We start from the raw sequence: 20,400 nt of genomic DNA on the forward strand, positions 1-20,400 counted from the left end.
CACATCCGTCAGCATTTCCATGATAAATCCTAATTTTCGCCATTGTTGATCACATTGAACTAAAACTTGGTATGCAAGTTTTTAGCACAGATGCTCAAATAAATTATGCACATTAGTCATTTAACTTTCAGAGCAGCAAGAGAAAGCTGCTTTTTGGGAAGGGGGTTGACTGCAATTTATGACAAGTTTTTTTTTTGCCTTACACAGCTAAAAAAGACAAGCAGCTCACTTCTTGAATAAACTTTCCAAGCAGTATGTCTTTTGTATAGATGATATAACTTTGACAGTAGGAGAATATTTATGACTAATTAAAAATGCCTTCCCACCACCACCAGTGATATACCTTCAGTACTTTGCTCTATACATTCACAGGTGCATACAAGCAGCCACAAAGAATATTAAACACATAATGAAAATACCAATAACAGCAGCCTGAAGGCAGCAGGCAGGGAGAGGATGTGATCCAGATGAGAAATTGTTCAAGAAGCACTTAGTTATGGAGCTGAACAAAGAGTACATGCAGATATGATCAACTGATTGAGACATCCCAGGCCAGACAATCTATTTGTCAGACATAACCATATTTTGTGCAGTATTTGAACTGACACCACTTTACAGCAGGTTAAAAAACCCTACAGAATTCACATTTACCTTGGTAAAATGTCTCAGTGTATTCTGGCTGTCCTCATCAATCTGCTCAAAATAAACAATATCAACAGTACCATAAAGCAGTTTAGAAAAATCCATAGTCTTTGAAACTCCTGTTATTACAGCAACTACAGTAGGTGTTCAAATAAATGAGTACAAAAAGACAGAAAATTCATTCTGCATTCTGCCACCACTCTTCCTCTGGCTTCCCATGACTGCTCAGGAAAGCTGTATTGCAGTTCTAGCATTACAAATTAAGAGACAAAACTGTTAAACACAGCCTTGTTTAACTGTTGATGCCTTCTCATGAAACAGCTCAGGAGCCACAGTCACTACTGTCCTTTTAAGATGCTGTATGGGAAGAAACAGACGTGTATCTGGGGGAGAAAGGAACAAAAATTCTTAACATACATGGGTTGATAGGAATTAATGGTTTTTTTGCCTTAAAGTAGTGATGTGCAGGGTAGGCAGGATGTAATGTTTGTTTTCATTCAAGAGGTGAGAAATTCATGTCACTGGATAAAGTCACTCAGCACCCAGGAAAGCACTCCAGAAACTGAGTCCAGACTTCTTGGGCTCCAATCATCTTCCTCATTTATGGAACCACCCTGGGAACTTCAACACTGATTCCAAAGATATTACCAAACTGATAGGCCCCACTCTTTCCAGCTCCCATCAAATTTTTCAAGGAATACTGCCACGTTGCAGAGGAAATAAAAGACAAATCCTAAGAACTGGAAATGTTAAAGCACTACAATTCCCAGAGCTCTATACAAAGCTTGGCAGCAGGCTGAATATATGGTTTTACATAATACTACTGGTTTCAAAGTAGAATATTTCTGTACTGCTGCCTACTGCACAGCTGAGATTACAATTCCTCCCTTTGTATTCATATCACAAATATAACATGGATGTGGGGCACGCTGCCCATCAGCCTCCTGTAAATCATTAATCTGATCATAGCATCCCTCTGCTAAGAAGGAAAGAATACGAATAATGAAAATAGATTATAAGTTTTGACTTCTAATTACTTCAATATCTAAATATTCATTCTGGTTTCTGAGAACTCTGGACTACTATTAAGATGCATCTATTTCATCTAGAATTTTTAGGAATTTTAATCTTGCAGAGTGAAAGATTTATAGGGTAGATGTGAGTCATGCACAGGAGAGATGCAAGGCAGATTTCTCCTTCCCTAACTTCCACAGTGCAGCTCCAAACATGGTGTCTGCTGTATCACACACTACCAAGAACAGCCTGTGCTTCCTACCAAATTAGCTGGTTATTTTTACACTTTTTTCTGGTCAATAATGCCTACTGCTACCAAGGGAATGCTGAATCAGCATCTCCAGATGGAATGAGAGCCATCATTCATTGCAGTAATAAAGAGATGCACAGACATCAGGGATGTTGGTAGCAACACCCGGGGTCAATCACAACCCTGGAACAAGAAGAGCTATTAGGAACAGAGTTAAATACCTTCTATAATTTTTTTGAATCATTAGAAGTGATCAGAGCACTGAGCAGAGCACTCTCACAGATTACTCTTGAATGTTCTCCCAGGAGCACAGTCAAATAAAAGGTAAGAAACCAAGTACTAATATTTGTACTGGTTTTGCACTCTACAGTCTCCACAGAGCTCCAGGCTGAGACTATGGTATCATTATAGCTTTGTCTATCCCCTCTAGGCTGCTTTTTTTGGCTTTTTCCTACATGTTTTCTTATTAAATACAGAGAGAATGTTCCATGAGCTCCAGAACCAAAGTTGCCTGGTTTCCTGTGGATTTCTCTCTCAAAAGGTGACTCCTGACTCAAGCAGACTTCTTATTCTCATACCAAAATGACATGAAACATGAAAAGCATGGAAACGATGCCAGCTACCTTACCATGGTACTCTCAAATGCCATGAGCCTTTGGAAAGCATGGAATAGCAAAAATGCTGGATTGTGGTGCTGCCAGGGTGTGAGGCCAGAGCACCCTCAGTGCTGCTTGATCTCCAAAGGGAGCCTTCCTGACAATGGGACATTCCCAAGGGTCTCTTTGCTTGCAGGGCTCTGATCCCTGACACGACCTCAGGGCATGGCCTCAGGATGGAGATCTCCTGGAAATGGAAAGCTGACTGCCTTAAACTTGCTGGAATTCGTTATTTTTGAGACCTCCAACATCTGCCAAGCTTGACAGAACACAACTTGCAAGTTCAAAAGTGTAGGGTAGGCACAGACAAATCTCATCTACATACACACACAAAGCACAGTAATAAGCCTCACTTCCTCAGGAAATCAGACTAAAAATGGCACAATCATGAAAAGCAAAGGTCTGGGCAAAATCCCATGTTTTTCAAATTGGAAGCATAAGTCAATGTCTTGGCTAAATTATTTTTTGCTTTCCTATTTTCTGCTAACTATATGATAGAAAGAAATAGAAAAGCTTTGTATCCACCTAATTAGAGTCATGAATAACCAGATGTTGCTCTAGAAGCTTACTGTATGAATATGTAGATTGGTCACTTAATGAGACACTATCAAGTACCTTCTGGTATAGAAGTGCAGGAAAGATCCATTTTGGAGAAAAGGAAAAGCAGCAGCTACAGTCATTTCTTCATCATCTCCCTGTGTAAAATGAATGCAGAACCTGCCAGCAGTTAATATTGCCCTGAAGCACTGTGAATCAACATTTGTCTGATATTAGGTACACAGACACCTCCATGTATAAATCAAGGTGCAATGTGCCATATAAATGAACAAAGGAAGAAAAAAAATCCCCACCTAATCCTATATTAGACATTAAATGCTTCTTTTGATCAAAAAATAACTCATAAAGCCTATTAAAAAGCTAGCACTTTTCTCTCTGTCAGATAAAAGACACTTCACTGTAATTAAACTTCTGTCCAACTTTCCAGAAGATTAGGGGAAGATGTCTGACAAGCTCTATTTGTTTTTGTGACTGACATTCATTGGGACATCCAAGGAAAAGAGAGGTTGGGCAATAGATTTACAACACTTCTAAGCTAACAGCACTTATGAAGATGGACAGTTCTGGGCTTATCATCACTCATTCTATTTATTTTTTTGGTAAAAAAAAGAATCCCTGCTGCCCAAGTCTGAAGCATTTTCTGTTCAGTTTGTAATCTACATTCCCTGGTCTTCAATGATTTGGGGTTTTATTCCATTTTAAGCAACAACACACACAGCAGGTTGTTTGGGTAAATCAGTTTTACATTATTTATATGAATAAAGGTGGTAAACAACCATGTCTCTAAACAGAACTCCATGAGTACTTGCAGTAGGAAAATCCTTTTTCAAACACATTTTCTGTGTCCCTTTTCCCATATGAAACAATATGTCAAAACACATGGCTGGGTTTCTGACATGAGGTGATGGGAATAAGCCATCAGCTCCAGGATCTCAACACCAGAACCAAGGATTTACTGTTCTTCCATTTTCCCTTCTGTCCTTCATCCTGCCCAGAACCAACTTCACCTATGTGTTTGTCTTTGACCTTCCACAAGGCATCTCAAGGTCCAAAGTCAATCCTGCACTTAGACCACAAGAGCAAAAGTAGAAATGATCACTTTGGGAGGAGCCATAAGTAACCATTTTCAAAGTCTGTCTTTCAGAAATGCAGCAAAACTCAAGCCATAAATCAACATCATTCCTTCATGTGAGCCATCTCATAGGCCAGCATTTCAAATTCTAGAATACTTTGCCAGCATTGTTTGAGGAAATGCCTCTAGAGAGACCAAATATGTAGGTAGGTAGAAGGCCCAATACATACACAGCTTTTCTCACTTAAAAAAATAGTATAACTACTACATCATCTCTCCATAAGAGAAAAGCTTATGAACCACTTGGCTGACTTTCCATATTCCAAACTATAACCACCAACACATTTCAGTGTACCACACCTACAGCAGTCATAGCTGGGGAGAAAATGGGCTTTAATTAATGGTGGCTGCATGGTTAAACTGACCCACTAATTAAACACCTTCCTTCCATCACCTCTCCCTAAATAGCAGAGCAGGTACAATTCTTGCTATCAAAGTGGCCCTGAACAATCTTCTTTTGAGCTTTTGAACCTTTGGATTGTTATCTTTGCTCTGCAGTTAAAGAGCTCCAGGACACTTCCTGCTGCTGCTGCTGAAAGTGTAATTTACTCTATTTATACGACTTCTAGCAACACACTCCAAAGCGGCACTGAGAGTCCATCACGCACGATTAATGGCACTTTCTGCTACATTACTCAGCCATCCTGAAGTTGCCAAGAGAAGTGAGTTGCTGCCCATGTGTTCAGTGCTAAAGTGACCCTCCTCTTGCCCCATGCTGGCACCACAGGAAGGTTTTCTCCCCTTAGCAAAAATAGCAAGCTCCGAGGGAGTCGACACAACTCAGACGTGTAAACAATCACTGTTAAAAGAAATTGATTTCAACCTACTGCTCAGGAAATTCAGTCCTGTGGTTCTGTGGCTAAAAGTGTCCAATGTGAGTGATGGAGCAAATAGGATATGCATCATCATTTGATCTCTGGGAGGCCTGGAGACACTGGCAATTGCACAGGCTACACAAAACACAGATGGCAGTGCAGATCCCCACACAGGGTAATACCACTGCAGAAATGGGTTTATAGTGATGTTGTCTCTTCGTGGTGGGATCATCTCTATTGTCTTTTAATCACACAAACACTGGGTCTAAAAAATGCACAGTACTAAATGGAAAGCAGGTCAAGAATGCAAAATGAGAAAGAAATATATTTTCTGTTTAGTGAAGCCATTTGGAAAAGGTGTTTATCAACCATAACTCCCTACTCTAGATCAACTACAGGACACTAGAAGCAGAAATAGCAGCTGGCAAGTCACTGAACAGTATGGGAAAGCATCACTGAGAATACAAACCAAGATGATTGCGGTGTAAAGACAGAGAGAGAACAATCAGCATGCAAACCCCCCTCACACAAACCTTCCAGGCACTCTCCTGCCTGTGTTTAAAAGCTTGGTGATGAGCACACACACAGCTACGGCACAAAGACTCAACATCTGCCAGGTAGGGAAGGCAGCCATACATTGCTCTTTACCATGACACTCAAAAATCTCATCTACTAAACACAGTCTTGCACTGTAGCAATAGGTGAGCCAGGATTATCTGTGATTCTCTCCTTCGTTTCCATAAAAATTAATTCAGATGCCAACTCGTGATGATGTTTTCTTAAGTATCTGCCAATTCATTAATTTCAATGGAGAAAACTTAAAGTTCTTAGGGTAGACACAAATTTTATGGTGTTTGTACTGCACATTGCTCTATACACACATAACCACTGATGTTTTAAATCAAACATTGCACTGTGAGCACCAAAGACAACATATTTCAGTTAAGGGCAAAAGAACCTGTGGCCAAAAAAAAAAAAAAAAAAAAAACACCATAAAAAAAAAAACAATAGAAAGCTGAATAAGCGCTGGGTTTCATCACTAGAGGGAGGCATGATCACATATTAAATTACTCTAATACACAGACAATTCCGAACACAGTTATTAAACAAATAAAAGAGAAGACCATCAGCTAAATCTGGGAAAGATTTATGGAAAGGAGAAGATTAGGTTTGCTTCTGTAACAAGGTTTTATTTCCAAAAACTCAAAATCTTCTGCTGAGAACTTTCAAATCACTTGTAATGAAAGGTTTTTAAAATTTTATCTTATTGCTTTCTTTTTAAGACAGAATAAGGTATGTGATAGAAGAAAGTCAAAATGATCAGTTTTAGAAGTGACACACAGCATTGCATCAGGAAAATCTTAGAATTTTAATTTAAACAGCTTTACAGCCCATTTAACTTGAAATCAAAAAGTAATTTTAATCATGTTTTTATTTTTAAACTAAATTGGCACAATTATATGTAGATGAACAGGCACCACCAAAAAGCTGCTTTTTCAACAGACATTTCCCCTTGGCCATTAATAAATTTAGGAAAAGAACTTCTCTGAGAGGCTGTGAAAAGCAGCCTAAAAAAAATCCAAATCTGTAACTCAAACACTACCATCATTCTTTTATTTTATCATTTAATCAGTTGTGGGTTGGGGGTTTGCTTGGTTTATTTTTAATATACATAATGTCTTTTTTATATTGATGAGATTTTTTTTTCTCCCCTGTAAACTTCACAGATAAAACCAGACAGCAGTTTGGCTAGCTCACTCCTGGGAATTTACACTTAGCTAACCATTTTACAAGTGACTGAAGAGTTTCATTAACAGCAGCAGCACATTCTATTTTACCACCTTGCTTGAAACCTGGCCATCATTAGGAAGGTGGAGCCCAAAACAGGATCATCACCTACCTCAGCAGACACATGAGGAAATGCTGCCCACAATAAGCTAAGTGTGCCCACCCAGAGCTCAACATGGCCCTGACTGCTTTGCATTCAGCATTTTCACACCAAAGGCTGAAATTCCCCACACTCCTGTTGCTCAGCCAAGGCAGCCACAACCCTGCAATGCAAACAGTCCAGGGTCTTTTTGAAAGACAGAGGTATTGCTTTTAACAAAAATGGATTTAACAGAGGGCTCCTAATGTGTGGAATGAAACAGGGAGGGAAGGAAGAAGATGTGCACTGAGGGTGAGAAGCACTGGCTGGCTGGCTGTGCAACTGTGCTGAGAAAGGCTGTGGAACCAGTGCAGTCTGGAAAGTCTAGCTCTGGCTAATTCATTTCCCCATTACACATTCACTCCCACAGGAGGGCAATGGTTTAAACACCCTCATGTTTCAAACACACATCTCACTCCATAAACAGACTGCTCCTCTCAAAGCCTGGCAGCACTTCGCCACCAAAACTGCAAACATCCTTTTCTTTCACCATCTCTACAACCTGGTCCTTTTAGCAGTCAAATCACAGTCCTCAAAGCTCCTACTCCCTTTCCCATACCCAGATGGATACTTGGCACATTTTGCTTTGTGACATTTCCTTTCCAGATGAAATGGTCTGGGGGAAGCAACTCGCTTCCCCTTGCAAACACCATAGCTCATAGCATAAAGCTCGATTAACTCTTCACTGCATCACCCACAGTTGCTCATCTTTTTCCTCCTGCAAGGACTTCAGTAAGCAGCCCTTTATCAACATGGGAAAGATTAGAAGGTGGCACAGAAGGCTCCATGGAACATCAAGGAAATGCAAAGAGCTGATCTCTCAGTTTGCAGTCCTTGTTTCCTTTCTCTGGGCTTTAACATAGCAGGGTCTTGCTACCAGCATCCCCTCCTGGAGTCACTCACCTGTTCATGAAGGTGGAATTCTGCTCTTTCAGGGCGAGCTCCCGCTGCTGCAGGGCCACAATTTGCCTCGAGAGATCATCAGGTGTCCTACGCAATTAAAACAAAATAAAAACTTTTAATGAATCATTGGTTGCAAATCTATATTCCACACACAGCCATGGAACAGGTCTCACCAAAAGCAGCCAAGGTGATTTCCTGGGGCCAAACCTGTTGCAGTCCCTTAGAACCACACAGAGCTGCAGCCTGTCCAGCTCACATAAAATCTAAAGCCATCACAGTATGAGTACAGCATCAGCAGTAAAGAGGGTGAGGAAAAGAGGAAATAAATCGAAACACAGACTGTACAATTCAACAACTCTGGCTACTGCTGAACACCCTATGAGAGTGTAGATGTTCAGGTAGTACATCACAGGTGACTCAAAGCAGTATTCCCACAGAGTTACCAGAGTGCTGACTTCAGAGTCCTTCACACACCACGACTCCAGAGCCACAGGAGAAAAAAACAGAATCCCTCAGCTCTGGGAAACACTTCAGATGTCACTGATAACCTTTTCTTGTCAAAGAGATCAGAGATTTCTACAGACCCAAGAGCAACAACTGCACAGCTGTCAGAAATGAGTTTATTTTTTCATCAAATCCAATGACAAATGCTTAAAGGTAATGGAATGGGATCAAGATAACTGCAGTCTGGCAGTTCCAGAGACCACATCAACAGCCTCTGCAGGAGGAAACTGCTCTTTCAGACACCTCTCTAAGTCATAAAAATAAAAATTTGTCTTGAGCCATCAGAAAGGTTTTTCCACCCTATAACAGAAGCATCTCTATCACACTTCCCAAAAGAAAGAAAGGGGCACCCCGGTATGAACTGGGAACATACATCCCTTTGTTCCACCACCACAAAAGAGGAAGAGTACCCAGACCTTGAAAGGGCTTTTCATAGGGAGCAAGTGGGAAGTTAGTTTTGCAGCAGTGAAATCTGCAGAAACACAATCTATCATGTGCCCCAAAAAGCAAGTCAAGGTTCCACTGCTGCTGGCAGATGAAACTAGGCCTGGTCAGAGTCTACAGTATTGCAATACAGCACTGGAACGAGGCTGCTGCCACGCCAAAAACTGAACAGGGAGAAGTGCCTCGAGCTTGATCATTGGATTCTGACTGGATCTAGGACTAGAGAAGCCCTTTCTCTGATGAAAATATTTTTCAGGCAACTACTCACATCAAAAAAAAGGCATCACTTTTTCTCTTTAATCATCTGTCACTTCCAGTCGAGTGAAAATTAGTTAAACGCTGAGTTGGTGCAGATAGGATTTGATTTTGGCAACCCCAGCTGAAAGATTCCTGCATTTCACTTCCAGAATCACAAACCTTTATCCTTCCTCAGCAGAAAATTTTGAAGCCGCTAACACCACTTGTGTTACATCCAAGTCTTAATAGTCAATATACAGTTAAACAGATGGAAATGTTCTCCCATCAGACAACAGAAGCACAGATTGCAGCAAAGGAATCACTCAGGACAGGACATCACACTCACTAGCCAAGGGAATTATGAGAAAACCTGGAGATGGTTTGGCTAAAATACCTGAAAATAAAATTCTGTTAGCAGATACAAGTCAATTTTAAGCCAACATGCACCTGGATTTTCAAATGTGTTGCAGCATCAAATAACATTTCAAAGTTTTGTAGCTGAGCCTGAAGGGATCTTTAACTTGAGCAGCTCTTTACTGAGAGCTACCAGTGGCTGGGCATCAGAGGGAACACCAGGGAAATGGACTGGGCACACCTAAGTCTTTTGGCAAAAAGAAGCTGTAAGCAGACACAATGATTTCCACAGGAAAAATCTTTGTGCAATGTAATGCCAAGTCAACAAGGCTCTGAAAAATGCAGTTCTAAGCTTCTAATAAATCACCCAAATACAGCAAATTTATCATAAGCATAGTTAGTATCAGGCAGCTTTCTGGTCATGTCGAGTGCCAGCCCCCAACACCAGTGTATGGTCCTTGCATCAATGAAATAATTTCACAGATTCTTTTTTTAATGTACAAAAAAAAGTGTATCTGCCATGATTTTTTTTCTTTTTTTTCCCAGAAATTCATACCATAATCTATTAGGACTGAGATCAGGAACTGAAATTAATCCAGTAGTAAAATGAGAGAGTACTATAAAAGCCACAGATTTCTAGTAATGACAGCTCCTGACCGATTTCCAATAAAAAACAATCATCCTCATCTGTTCAGCCATTCAAACCAACAATCAGCTTCCAATCTCAGTTCCAGCAATTGGCAGCTTTAGGTTTACACTTAGTTCTGGACAATGTTTTATTGGCATTAAATAGCTTTTATTATTTTTTTCTTTCTAAGTGGAGCAGCATACATATGTAACAGAAAACAAAGCCCATGGTTATTAATCCCCTGTAAAGAAAAGTTCATTTTCTGTAACACTGAATCATACCAGGTGATCAGAGCCAAAGACACCTTTGCATGCACTCTGCTGTCCTGACTGAGATTTCAAAGCCTGGTTCCAAGGTCTACACCCTATCCTGAGCATCAGCAGTTTGGCAAAAGCCAAATTTCCAAGCAGAGGAACAACGCTGCATGCACAATAAAATTAAATCAAAGCTTTCAATTTGAAGAGAATTGGTCAAGTCCCAAAGCACTGCAAACAGCAACCAGCTGTAACCAGCCCTCTCATTGCACGAGCTTCTGCAAACAATGCCATGCAAAGAGAGAAATCTGTCAGCATCCCAACACACAGCACCATGTTCTGGCCTTGAGAGCCTTGGCTGATGTCTATAATTTTTGCTAAGCTCTGTCCATACCCTGTGGAAGAGTTCACATCAAAACCAGTATTGGAAAGCCAAGGAATCTGCTTTAAGAGGTTCTTTGTGACAACACAGCTTTCCAACACTACTGGAATCACCGTGGCTTGTTGAGGGAAGTTTGAAACCCTGTCCTGATGCAAACAGAGCCAGAACTCCCTTTCTGAAAAGCTGAGCAGTGCCACTGTGTTTGCTCTGCAATCCTGCAGGCAGCTTCCTTCCCCAGGGAGTAACCACCAAAAACCCCACACCTCATGTGCACCAGCCATGCAAAAACCTGTAAAGGGACCAGAACAGTCCATTTCAGGGCAGTGTGTTATCAAAACTGATTCATGTGCTTTGTAATCATAAAGTGCACATGAACAAATGAAAAAGGGGCTTCCAAAATGCAGGAGTAAATCACTGCCTTCAGTTCCCTTCTCCTGGCTAAGGCACAAGGAGCTAAAAGCTAGAATGTTCTTCCTCTGTCCCACCTTCCCATCCTGAGACCTCCCTTCCTTAAGCAAAATTCATAAAAACAAACACTTAAATTTAAGTCTAATTTGGACGGGGTTTTCTTTTGCCCTAAAAGAGTAAATTAGTCCAGCAGTTTACAGCACAGTAAGGCAGGAGGGGGACAAAGCTGCTGGTAACCAAAGCTCTTTGCCTTCCTTTGAAGCACAGATAATTTGAAAAGGAGCAATTTAAGAATGATGAAAACATAAAACCATTGAAATGAAGTGAAAAAATAACTTAATGGGATGTCCAATCAAGCCATATAATGACTTCTAGTGCCCACTGTCACACTTTTTAGACTTTTGAGGAAAACAGCTCATGCTATTTTGTATGTCTCTTTTTAATACACAGAACTGACATTTCCCAGGATTTGGAGGAAGGCTCTGTTCTTAGTTAAGGATCTATTACCATTTCAGTATAAACTGTGACAGTTACACACTGAGAATTAGCTGTCGAAGTAACATTAAACCAAGACTCTCTAAGTAGATGAAAATGCTAAAGAAAAAAATTTTTAATTTATAATTTATCAGAATGTCAACTTCTTATTGCTTCTATAAAATGTTTCAAAATGCACAGCAAAGGAAGAGTTTTGATCGTAGCTAGAGATCAGACATTAAATTTTAAGTATGGAAGTGCAAGACAAAAGTAAAACTAAAGAGAAAAGCAGGCATTTCATCAATTATGTTTGGAGGACTGAGTTCTTCACTGCTTTTTGTTTAATTAAATTTGATTCAAACTACCAATCTAATACCACATTTATAATACTAAATTACTCAGAATTACTTATTTTTGAAAGTCTGCTGAATTAATATTTCTCTTCACAGATTTAGTTCAGTATGAATACACAATGACAGGTTTGGTTGTCTCAACTATGTCATATTAAATTGAAATGGAACATTACCAGATTTTTGGCACAGTATTTTTAGTTTTACACTTAAACATAATTAACTAACAAATACCAGAGACCAGAGACCGATGTTCTTATTAAAGTGTTTGTCAAGAAAATAAGGCACAGAAAGGGAGTCCACATCTGCTTAATTCTCTTCTATGAAAAACAATTTCCAGGTTTTTTTTTCGGTTTTGGTTTCTTGTTTGGTTTTTTTTTTTTTTAAGGTAATCTCCCAGAAGTATGAAATATTTATTATGTTCCTTATCTTTTTTTTTTTTGTATTGTGTACAAGGAAATGTAGTAAGATTCTGAAATTCTTCTCTCCACAAGAAGATCCTTTTCTACTTTTATAAAAATAATTCAATCTTCTTTCTAGGCAGGAAAACAACAGCATCTGAAGAACAAACAGAACAATAACATGACAACAAGAGATTTCTGGAAAGGCAGTTTAGTTGTTTTAAATATTTCTGTATGATTAGAAAGGCCATGGAATGCCTGTAACAGTCTCTTCCTGTATATTTGAAGTGAGTCTCAAACATTCTCTTTGTATATTTGATCTCCTCAACTGCTTTAACTTCTCTATCTCTGGTTTATAGGACTCCTTTCTATCTCTGAAGTTTCACCAAGTCCAAAAGCAGCTCAGCTCCTGGAAGGACTCGTCCTGCAAGAAAGTTCAGCAAATATCAACAATCACAACAGCTCACACAGACTCCTGGGATACAGCACAGAGTCCTTACGTTTCATTTGCTCATAATAACTCTATGTCTGTTACAAGAAAGCTACAAACTGCTTCATTTCCCTTTCTCCTCAAAATATGCATTGCCTCCCTGGGAGGACTCCTTAGCTCCTCTTCACCAAACTAGAGGAAAATATTGCCACTAAAATCTGGTGTCCAGACCTGGAAATTCTGAGAGTTAACTTTCACAACAGCACTTCTCCTGCAGAACAGCCCCTTCAAGCTCCAGTCCAGGCAGTTACCCTGTCTGTTCATATCTCCATGCCTACATCCTCCCTTCCTATTCCTGACTACATTAACTAATGCACATGGTCTGGAATCTCCTACACACATTAGTCACAAAACAAAATACTCAATGTTTCCAGGTAATTAGGACACAATTAGGACTTTGTAGCACTTTGATTAAATGTTTTGAATAGCAGTCACAAACCTTTACTCATTCAAATGAAGGTGCTAAGAGCTGTCAAACCTACGAAACTAAGGTATACCTGAGACTGTTTCTCCAACAAAGTGGCTGCTTAATATTTTATGTACAAAGTAAATGGAGGAAAGCTGAAGTGCAAGTGAAAGCGATAAGCAATCTCAGCCGCTGAGGTTCCCCTCATTTAGAGAACTCTTATTTGTGTACAGATAGAATCAACAAATCCAATTGCTCTTTACCAAAGCAAATGTCCCCATTAACCACTTGAAGCAGAAGAACAACTTATTTGTAAGAAAACAATTGAAGTGTTTATAAGTGTCTTGACAATTTTAAAGACAATTGATACGTCTCTTTTGAAGCAATTGCAAAATTAGCAATTAATCCAATCAAGCCATAATTTGAAGAGGGGAGGGAAAAAAAGGAAGATTAGATTCCAGTTAATAACTTCTTTGAATTTTAATGAAGAAAGCTTTTTTCTTCCCAAAGTTTATAACAACACATTATTCCAGTTTCATTTCTACTTTAAAGGTAAGGGCTCAACAAGATAAAATTAATCTTGCTTTGGAAAAAAAAAATTAACCATTGGGCAAACATTTCAACAGTCCAAACTTCTTTCTCATCCCAACCACTGCTCTAAGAGCAGGCACAGAACAATCCACAGAAACGTGCCAAGTAACACACATTGCACAGTGGAATGGAACCTCAACACTGAAAGGCTTTCAGAGACCTCAAGCAGAGGGAATGTACACAGCAGCACCAAGACTGCTGATCTGGAAGATAAAAATACTCAGCTTGGGGTTTACCACTGCATGCTCAATCACATGACATAATTCCAAGCTTTTAGAGGTCATGGTGAAACAAAAATTTCACAGTCATCAAAAGACCTTCATAAAATGAGACCATTTTTAAGGCAGCAATAAGGCATTTAACATACATCAAGAGACACAGGGAGGGTATCTACAAAGTTCTGAAATATTCTTTGTCCTATGTTTTTCCTATACAAGAAAATAAAGAGTTCTTAAGGTCTTAAACCCAATAGATTCTCTTCTTTCACTGAAGAGAAAGAAAAAACCACAAAATTCTAAAGCTACTTTCAGGTATTCACCAGCACTAGCACAGAAGTATTGAAGTTGGAAATCATCAAAAGGGATTTTAAAAATGGCTGTTACTGCTCTCATCCTAACAGAGATATCAGCACAATCTTCACAATTAGAGAAGAAAATGTATTTTCTCAATTCACAATTAAGTGAATGTAATTCTATATTAATGATGATGTTGAAAGGAAATTATTGTGGCACACAATTTCTTACCTATTGCCCTTAAGACTTCAAGCACAAAATGTAAACACACTTAATAATGTAATGTTTCATTTTACTGCAGCAGAAGAAAAGGCATTTTAAGTGTTTTTCCTAATCACAAACCTTATTGGAGAAAAAAGCAACAACTGAAGGGAAAAATAATGCCATAAAATGAATAAAAACTCCTTTTATGGAGTTATAAGCAGGGTTGTTTTTCATATAGATTCTATTTGTCACTGGAGTTGGAACAATCATTTTGGCAACCTGAGGTTGGGCTGAGAGGACAGTGTGAACAGGGGAGCCAAGAGACTTCATGAGGAAGGTGATGGCAAACCAAACTAATTTAAAGAACAGAATGGCAGCAGAACACCAATCATGTATTCTAACCCTGTGGGTTAGAATCCTTAGATTTTCAAGGCATTTGGATAGTTGCAAAGAACAATAAACAAAAAATTAATATCTGAAAACCAAACTGAAATACAAAGATATGTTAATTGGAAACAAACTCCAAACAGGCAGATGTTGTATCTTTCAACAGTGGGTCGTTAAAAACCCTGAAAACCATCACAGGCCAATTACCAGGATTATACAAAACTGGGAAAGTACCCTGACAGCTAAAAAATCAATTTTACCAAACCTCTACTGGTTCCATTCTGCAAAGTCACTCTCAAGACATTTGAAGAGAGATCTAGACCAGCCTAGAAACAGACATCATCAGCTTCTTCTCAAGGAAGGAGGAATGGGACACAGGAACAAGACACAAAATCTTCCAAAACCTAAAAACAAATGTAATTTGCATGTATCCAACATGCCCTTCTGGCATAACTTCTACCCCTGTGGAAATTACCAACACAGAGACATCATTTTTGCAGATAGCCAGGGCTCCTGTCTGACAGGAGAGCTCCTGCTGCAGCCAAGGCTGGCTACTGACAATTTATGTACATTTGACTGTTTTACAGATTGCACTGAATTGATGGTCTTGTTCTTTTGACACCTGTCTGAGATAAACCTTGCAGAATATTAATTGACCAAGTCCTTGTATTGTTTTCAACATCTTTATTGATCCCGTTGTTTACCCAGACTCTTATCAGCTGAAAATATTAGCCAGCAGTAACACAAAGCCCCTAACCTTGAGCAAGAGGAAATAATAGTAATGGCTGAAGACAGGTCCTTGGGAGAGTCTAGACCATATTTTCAGCTGCTTTTATATAAAGTGATTTGACATCCCATATATTATATACTCCTGATTACAATCACACATTCAATCTCACGCCAGGAACGGCCACTTTAAACTGCAACTTTAAGCTACAGTAAAAGTTATGTTAAATGTGTTTTTTTAAATATCAATGCAATAACAGTTGCACATAAATTTATGGTAACAATCTTAGAAAGAATTAAAAGCATACTGCTTGTATGTTCAGCTAGAATTCTAAGTTATTCTTTCAGCTAGAAAATTGAGGTTAAGCCTGTTGCTTTGATTAATTAAAAACTACCCAAATTCAGTAAAAGATTATGTCTCACCTCTGCCAGAAGTAAAACATAAAACATCCAAGCTCCAGCAAATGTGAGAGGTTAAAAGCCTTACTGAAGTACAGAAAACACAGCTGAAAAATGATTATATGTATCGTGAAAATCAATAGCAGAACAACAAAATTAGACAATGCCTAAGGAAAACGCTTGTGCTGTTAGCAGCCATGGGGCATTTGTATTAAGATGGCAAAAAGGCATCAGCTGCCACTGAAGCTCTGTTTGTGGTAGTTACATCAAGTGCATGAAACATCTGAGGTAGAACTAGATATCCCTTGAAAGCAGACCAAAGCAAGGCCTGAATTTTAGAAACTGAGGCACAAAGACGAAGCAATATCATTATGGACACCCAAAAATCTCTAGTTCAATGTAGAAAAATGAAACTTCACATTGATTTAATAGATGATTAAAGCTATCAGTCATAAGCACTGTCTCCTAAATCTTTTGTTTCCTAACTGGTAGAAGTCAAATATCAGTATTCAACACCATTTTTACAAGCCATACTAATCAGTTAATCCTAAAACATGAGTTTAAATCCCAGCTTTTTGCCTCATGTTTAGCTACCACATCATTTCCCATCGAGTTCATTTCCCATTCAGAGCTCAATTCCTGGTTTTAACAAACCCAGGAGCACATGAGCTCATTGTGCAGAACCCCACCTTTGGCTCAGGCCTCCCCACTTAAGGAAGCACATTTCCCACTCAGCTGTCCACAGGCTTCATCCAGGAAAACAAATTACACACATCCCCAGACACATGTAAATAAAGCGAAGACATTTCAGATTTACAGCGCTGTCTTCAAACCCTCTCCCCCAGCTCAGGGAGGATTAAAAAGGACTTCAAAGAAGCCTGAGTTCCAATTAAAACACTGTGACCACCCCGGGGACGCAAAAATATTCCTCTGATTAGTGAGATGCGCTCTTTGAACTGTTTGGCTAAAAAAAGCTTTCAGAACTTTAAACAAATGCAGTAATTCTCTCTCTTTTTTTTTTTTTTGAAAGTTTCTAAAAATTTAATATTCAAAGTGAAGGACAAATAACATTTAAAATAGAAAGTTTAATGGAAGCCCATTAGCACATCAGCTGTAGGCATCACTAACATGAGACACAGCAAGACCTGAGTGCAGTCCCAGTACAAAGCAGACAACTCAAGTTGTCAGAACAGAAGAAGCCAGAGTGTCACTGCTGCTGCAGAGGTGGTGGCACCCCTGTGTTATGATATCCCAATCCCACCAGCCCTCAGAACCACTCTCCCTGGAAAGGCAGAGCACGTCAATCCCACCTCATTTTGAAATTCTGCTTTATTCCCTTAACATGCAAAGCTCCCAAGCCATACAGACAAAGTGTCTCACATCCAAGTTTTTTGCCACATGGTGATAATATAACAGTTACCCTCAGACTTAGCAATTAGCACAGATTTAAATAAAAAGCTCTTTCTATACTTGCTGCAAAGAAAATCAAAAGAAAGAAACCAACATTCTCCATCCCCTCAGACTCTCACTCCCAAAACCAGAGCTGAATTACATAGTCCAAAAGTTTAACATCAAGAACAATGAATGCTAAGAACAAATGCTGGGAAAATAACTGAGGCTTGGAGCATGCCAAAGCAGTTAGAGCTAAGTGGGTATAATAAACCTGCCTGTGAAAGCCAAACCCCAATCACCCTCATCCACAAGGAATGAATAATTCATGGCAGAAGAAGATAGAAGTAGACTGTAAGACTTGATCACAGAGAGTGGAACTGCTCAAGTGTAATTGCACTACAGATGTAAACAGTGGCATTTCAACAATTATTTTTCTCCTTTTGCCAGCTTGCTCACAAAACTCTCACTCAGCTCAGGTACCTGCATCCAGCAGAGGGGTCAGAGCAGCTAAAAGCAATTGTGGCTTCCCTGTGTCTGCCACAGCTCCTGGGACGGGGTTTCAGATAAGGACTGCACTGGTGTCCCAAGCACTGGGACAGCATCTTGGCTTGCTGCTATCAGACAGCTTTGAACACTTTCACTGCCTGAAGCTGCTGAGGGAGGCACTAGTAAGATTAGATGATAAACACTGGCAAAGTTTGATATGTATCCACAGAAGAGAAAGCTCCTATTCTCTCTGCTAAAAGAAACAAACACTCTTTTTTCATACCACTTTCACATCCTTCCTTTCATTCACATTTACCTTCAAGATCTTGCTTCATCATGCTGTATGATACAGGACTACCCACAAACCAGTTACTTTTCCTTTTTCAGCAAATGGATGCTACAGAACCAGCCAAGCAAGAACAAAAGAATTGAACAGCTTTCCCAAAGTCTTCAAAACATCCTGGAGATCTCCTCTTGGCTTCTCTGGGATCTTCAGCTTCCAGATTCTGCTTGCTGCTGGTGTGACTGCAGCTTTGCACAACAGCTCCACCATTGAGGAGAAGGTGCATCAGATATTCCCAACTCCTCAGATTTCACTGGAACTTGATTGGGAAGATACTGCAAGGGAGTCCTGTTTGTACAGCAAGTATTATGTACCTGAGATGCTAAACCTATCTTTGGACAACAGTTTCAGAAAGCACAAATGAAAGCTGCAGCCATGAAATCACAAAATAATTTTAAGTTGCTGGTGCAGACCTCTTTGAGTCAGCTGCTTTCCTCCAAAGCTTTTCTGAATTCTCAGGTTTTCCTGTTACATCACCAAGAAAATTTTTAATTTACTTCAACCATTCTGGTTTATAACTTGAGCACATGCCAGCTAAAAATATTCTCAAGTCTTAGCTCAACTCTCTCTGCTGAGCCACAGCTTCTCTCATGGAACTCCCCACTTCAGAAGCACCCCAAGGAAATAGTGCCAGAAATCCACATTTCTTGTAGAACTTGATACCACCACTGTGTTTCGTTCTAAACCTGTGCAAAGACAGGATTAAAATGAAAGCACAAAGGCATATGGAAAACAAGTCCCTCTGTACTTGAAGGCAACTTTGTAAATGCAAATGCTTACAGAACACTTGGCCACATGCTGAGCATTTACTCTTTGCAGAGTTGTGTATCAAGGCCAGGATTTCTTCTCTCTCCTTCTGCCAAAACCTTTTTTCTATGTCATTTACTATATTTTTTTAAAAAGAAGAAAAAAATCTGCACACAGCACATGACAGAGAGAAGACACTGTTAAAAATTCTGTAATTAATGCTTAAACAGGCAAAGAGCTTTTTGTAAGTCTGGGTAAGAGGATGACTAGCTGAAAAATAAAGAAGTCACACCTTCAAGTTGTACCTTTCCTGTAAGGAGAACTCGCCAATCAGTGCAAGAAACACACGGAAAGGTTCAACAAGTAGAAGCCACCACATCTGTGCACAGGCATCCCACTGCCCTCTGCACCAAGTCAGACAAGCAGACACATCCTGCACTGGGCACACCTTTTCCCAGAGAGGACTGGCACAATCCTGAAGGGATGGGCACAATTACTGTACTGAGAGATTCAAATATATCCTCCAAAAAAACCTTTTTGCTGCAAACCCAGGGAACTACATAAACAACCCCAATTTCCATGTGCACATTCACCAGAGTCTGTCAAACTATCCATTTTTCAGCAGGTTTAAAACAAACACTCCAATATGCAGCTCCTTGGAAAGGAGAAACCAGAGCTGCCTATTGATTAGGTGTCAGGGCTACCTCAGGAAAGAGAGAAAAAACATAACAGTGAAAATAAAAGTTGCCCACTACATCCTCCCTTCAGAAAGCACAAAGGCTTTAAATACATGAAACCAGCTCAACTGTGTAGTTACCCTCTGAAAGGCTGTCAATTACCTAAATTGGGCTGTGTGGCAGGAAGGAATAAAAATGAGACAGGGTCAAAACAGCTCTAGAATTAATTGGGAGGGGAGAGGGTATATTTCAGAAGAGGGGGAGTTTTCATTCTCGCCTGCCTTCCTTCTCCCTCACTCTCCAGCAATCACCATGGCCCAAAGAGACAGCAGAGGAAGATTTCATTAATAAATTTATTTCAACTTTCTTTTCAATGGTGCTAAGAATGTATGCAAATCCATTCATAATTAGGTTTAAAAATTCCATTTCATGGGATAATCAGACTTCAAAAAACTCAATTTTAGTTTTAATCAGATTTTAACAAGGATATTAAGTCCATTTCGTTCAGAAGAGGGAGAAACGGTGAATTTAACACAAAATGTATTCAAGCTTAGCCCTGGGAGATAATTAAATAAAATTAATTTGGCAAGGGTTGTCTGTAAATGGAAACGCTCCAGACAGCAGAGCAGGTTCCTGAAGGAAACAAAAGCAGTTCATTACTGTATAAACAGATACAAAGCTTATTGTTCAGTCAGAAGAGAAATGCA

The 20,400-nt window shown here is 39.5% G+C and overlaps 1 protein-coding gene across 5 annotated transcripts in view; it reads right to left on the minus strand.

Annotated features, from left to right (window-relative positions):
• Positions 1 to 20,400, minus strand: part of MAD1L1 (mitotic arrest deficient 1 like 1) — a 348,819-nt gene that overhangs the window by 305,169 nt on the left and 23,250 nt on the right. For all 5 annotated transcript variants that reach the window (XM_068207072.1, XM_068207070.1, XM_068207071.1 and 2 more), the window contains one exon: positions 7,898 to 7,984. In XM_068207072.1, coding sequence (XP_068063173.1) covers positions 7,898 to 7,984 — 87 coding nt within the window. The remainder of the gene's footprint in view (positions 1 to 7,897; positions 7,985 to 20,400) is intronic.

Source organism: Anomalospiza imberbis, chromosome 16, assembly GCF_031753505.1.
Source record: "Anomalospiza imberbis isolate Cuckoo-Finch-1a 21T00152 chromosome 16, ASM3175350v1, whole genome shotgun sequence".
Taxonomy (NCBI): domain Eukaryota; kingdom Metazoa; phylum Chordata; class Aves; order Passeriformes; family Viduidae; genus Anomalospiza; species Anomalospiza imberbis.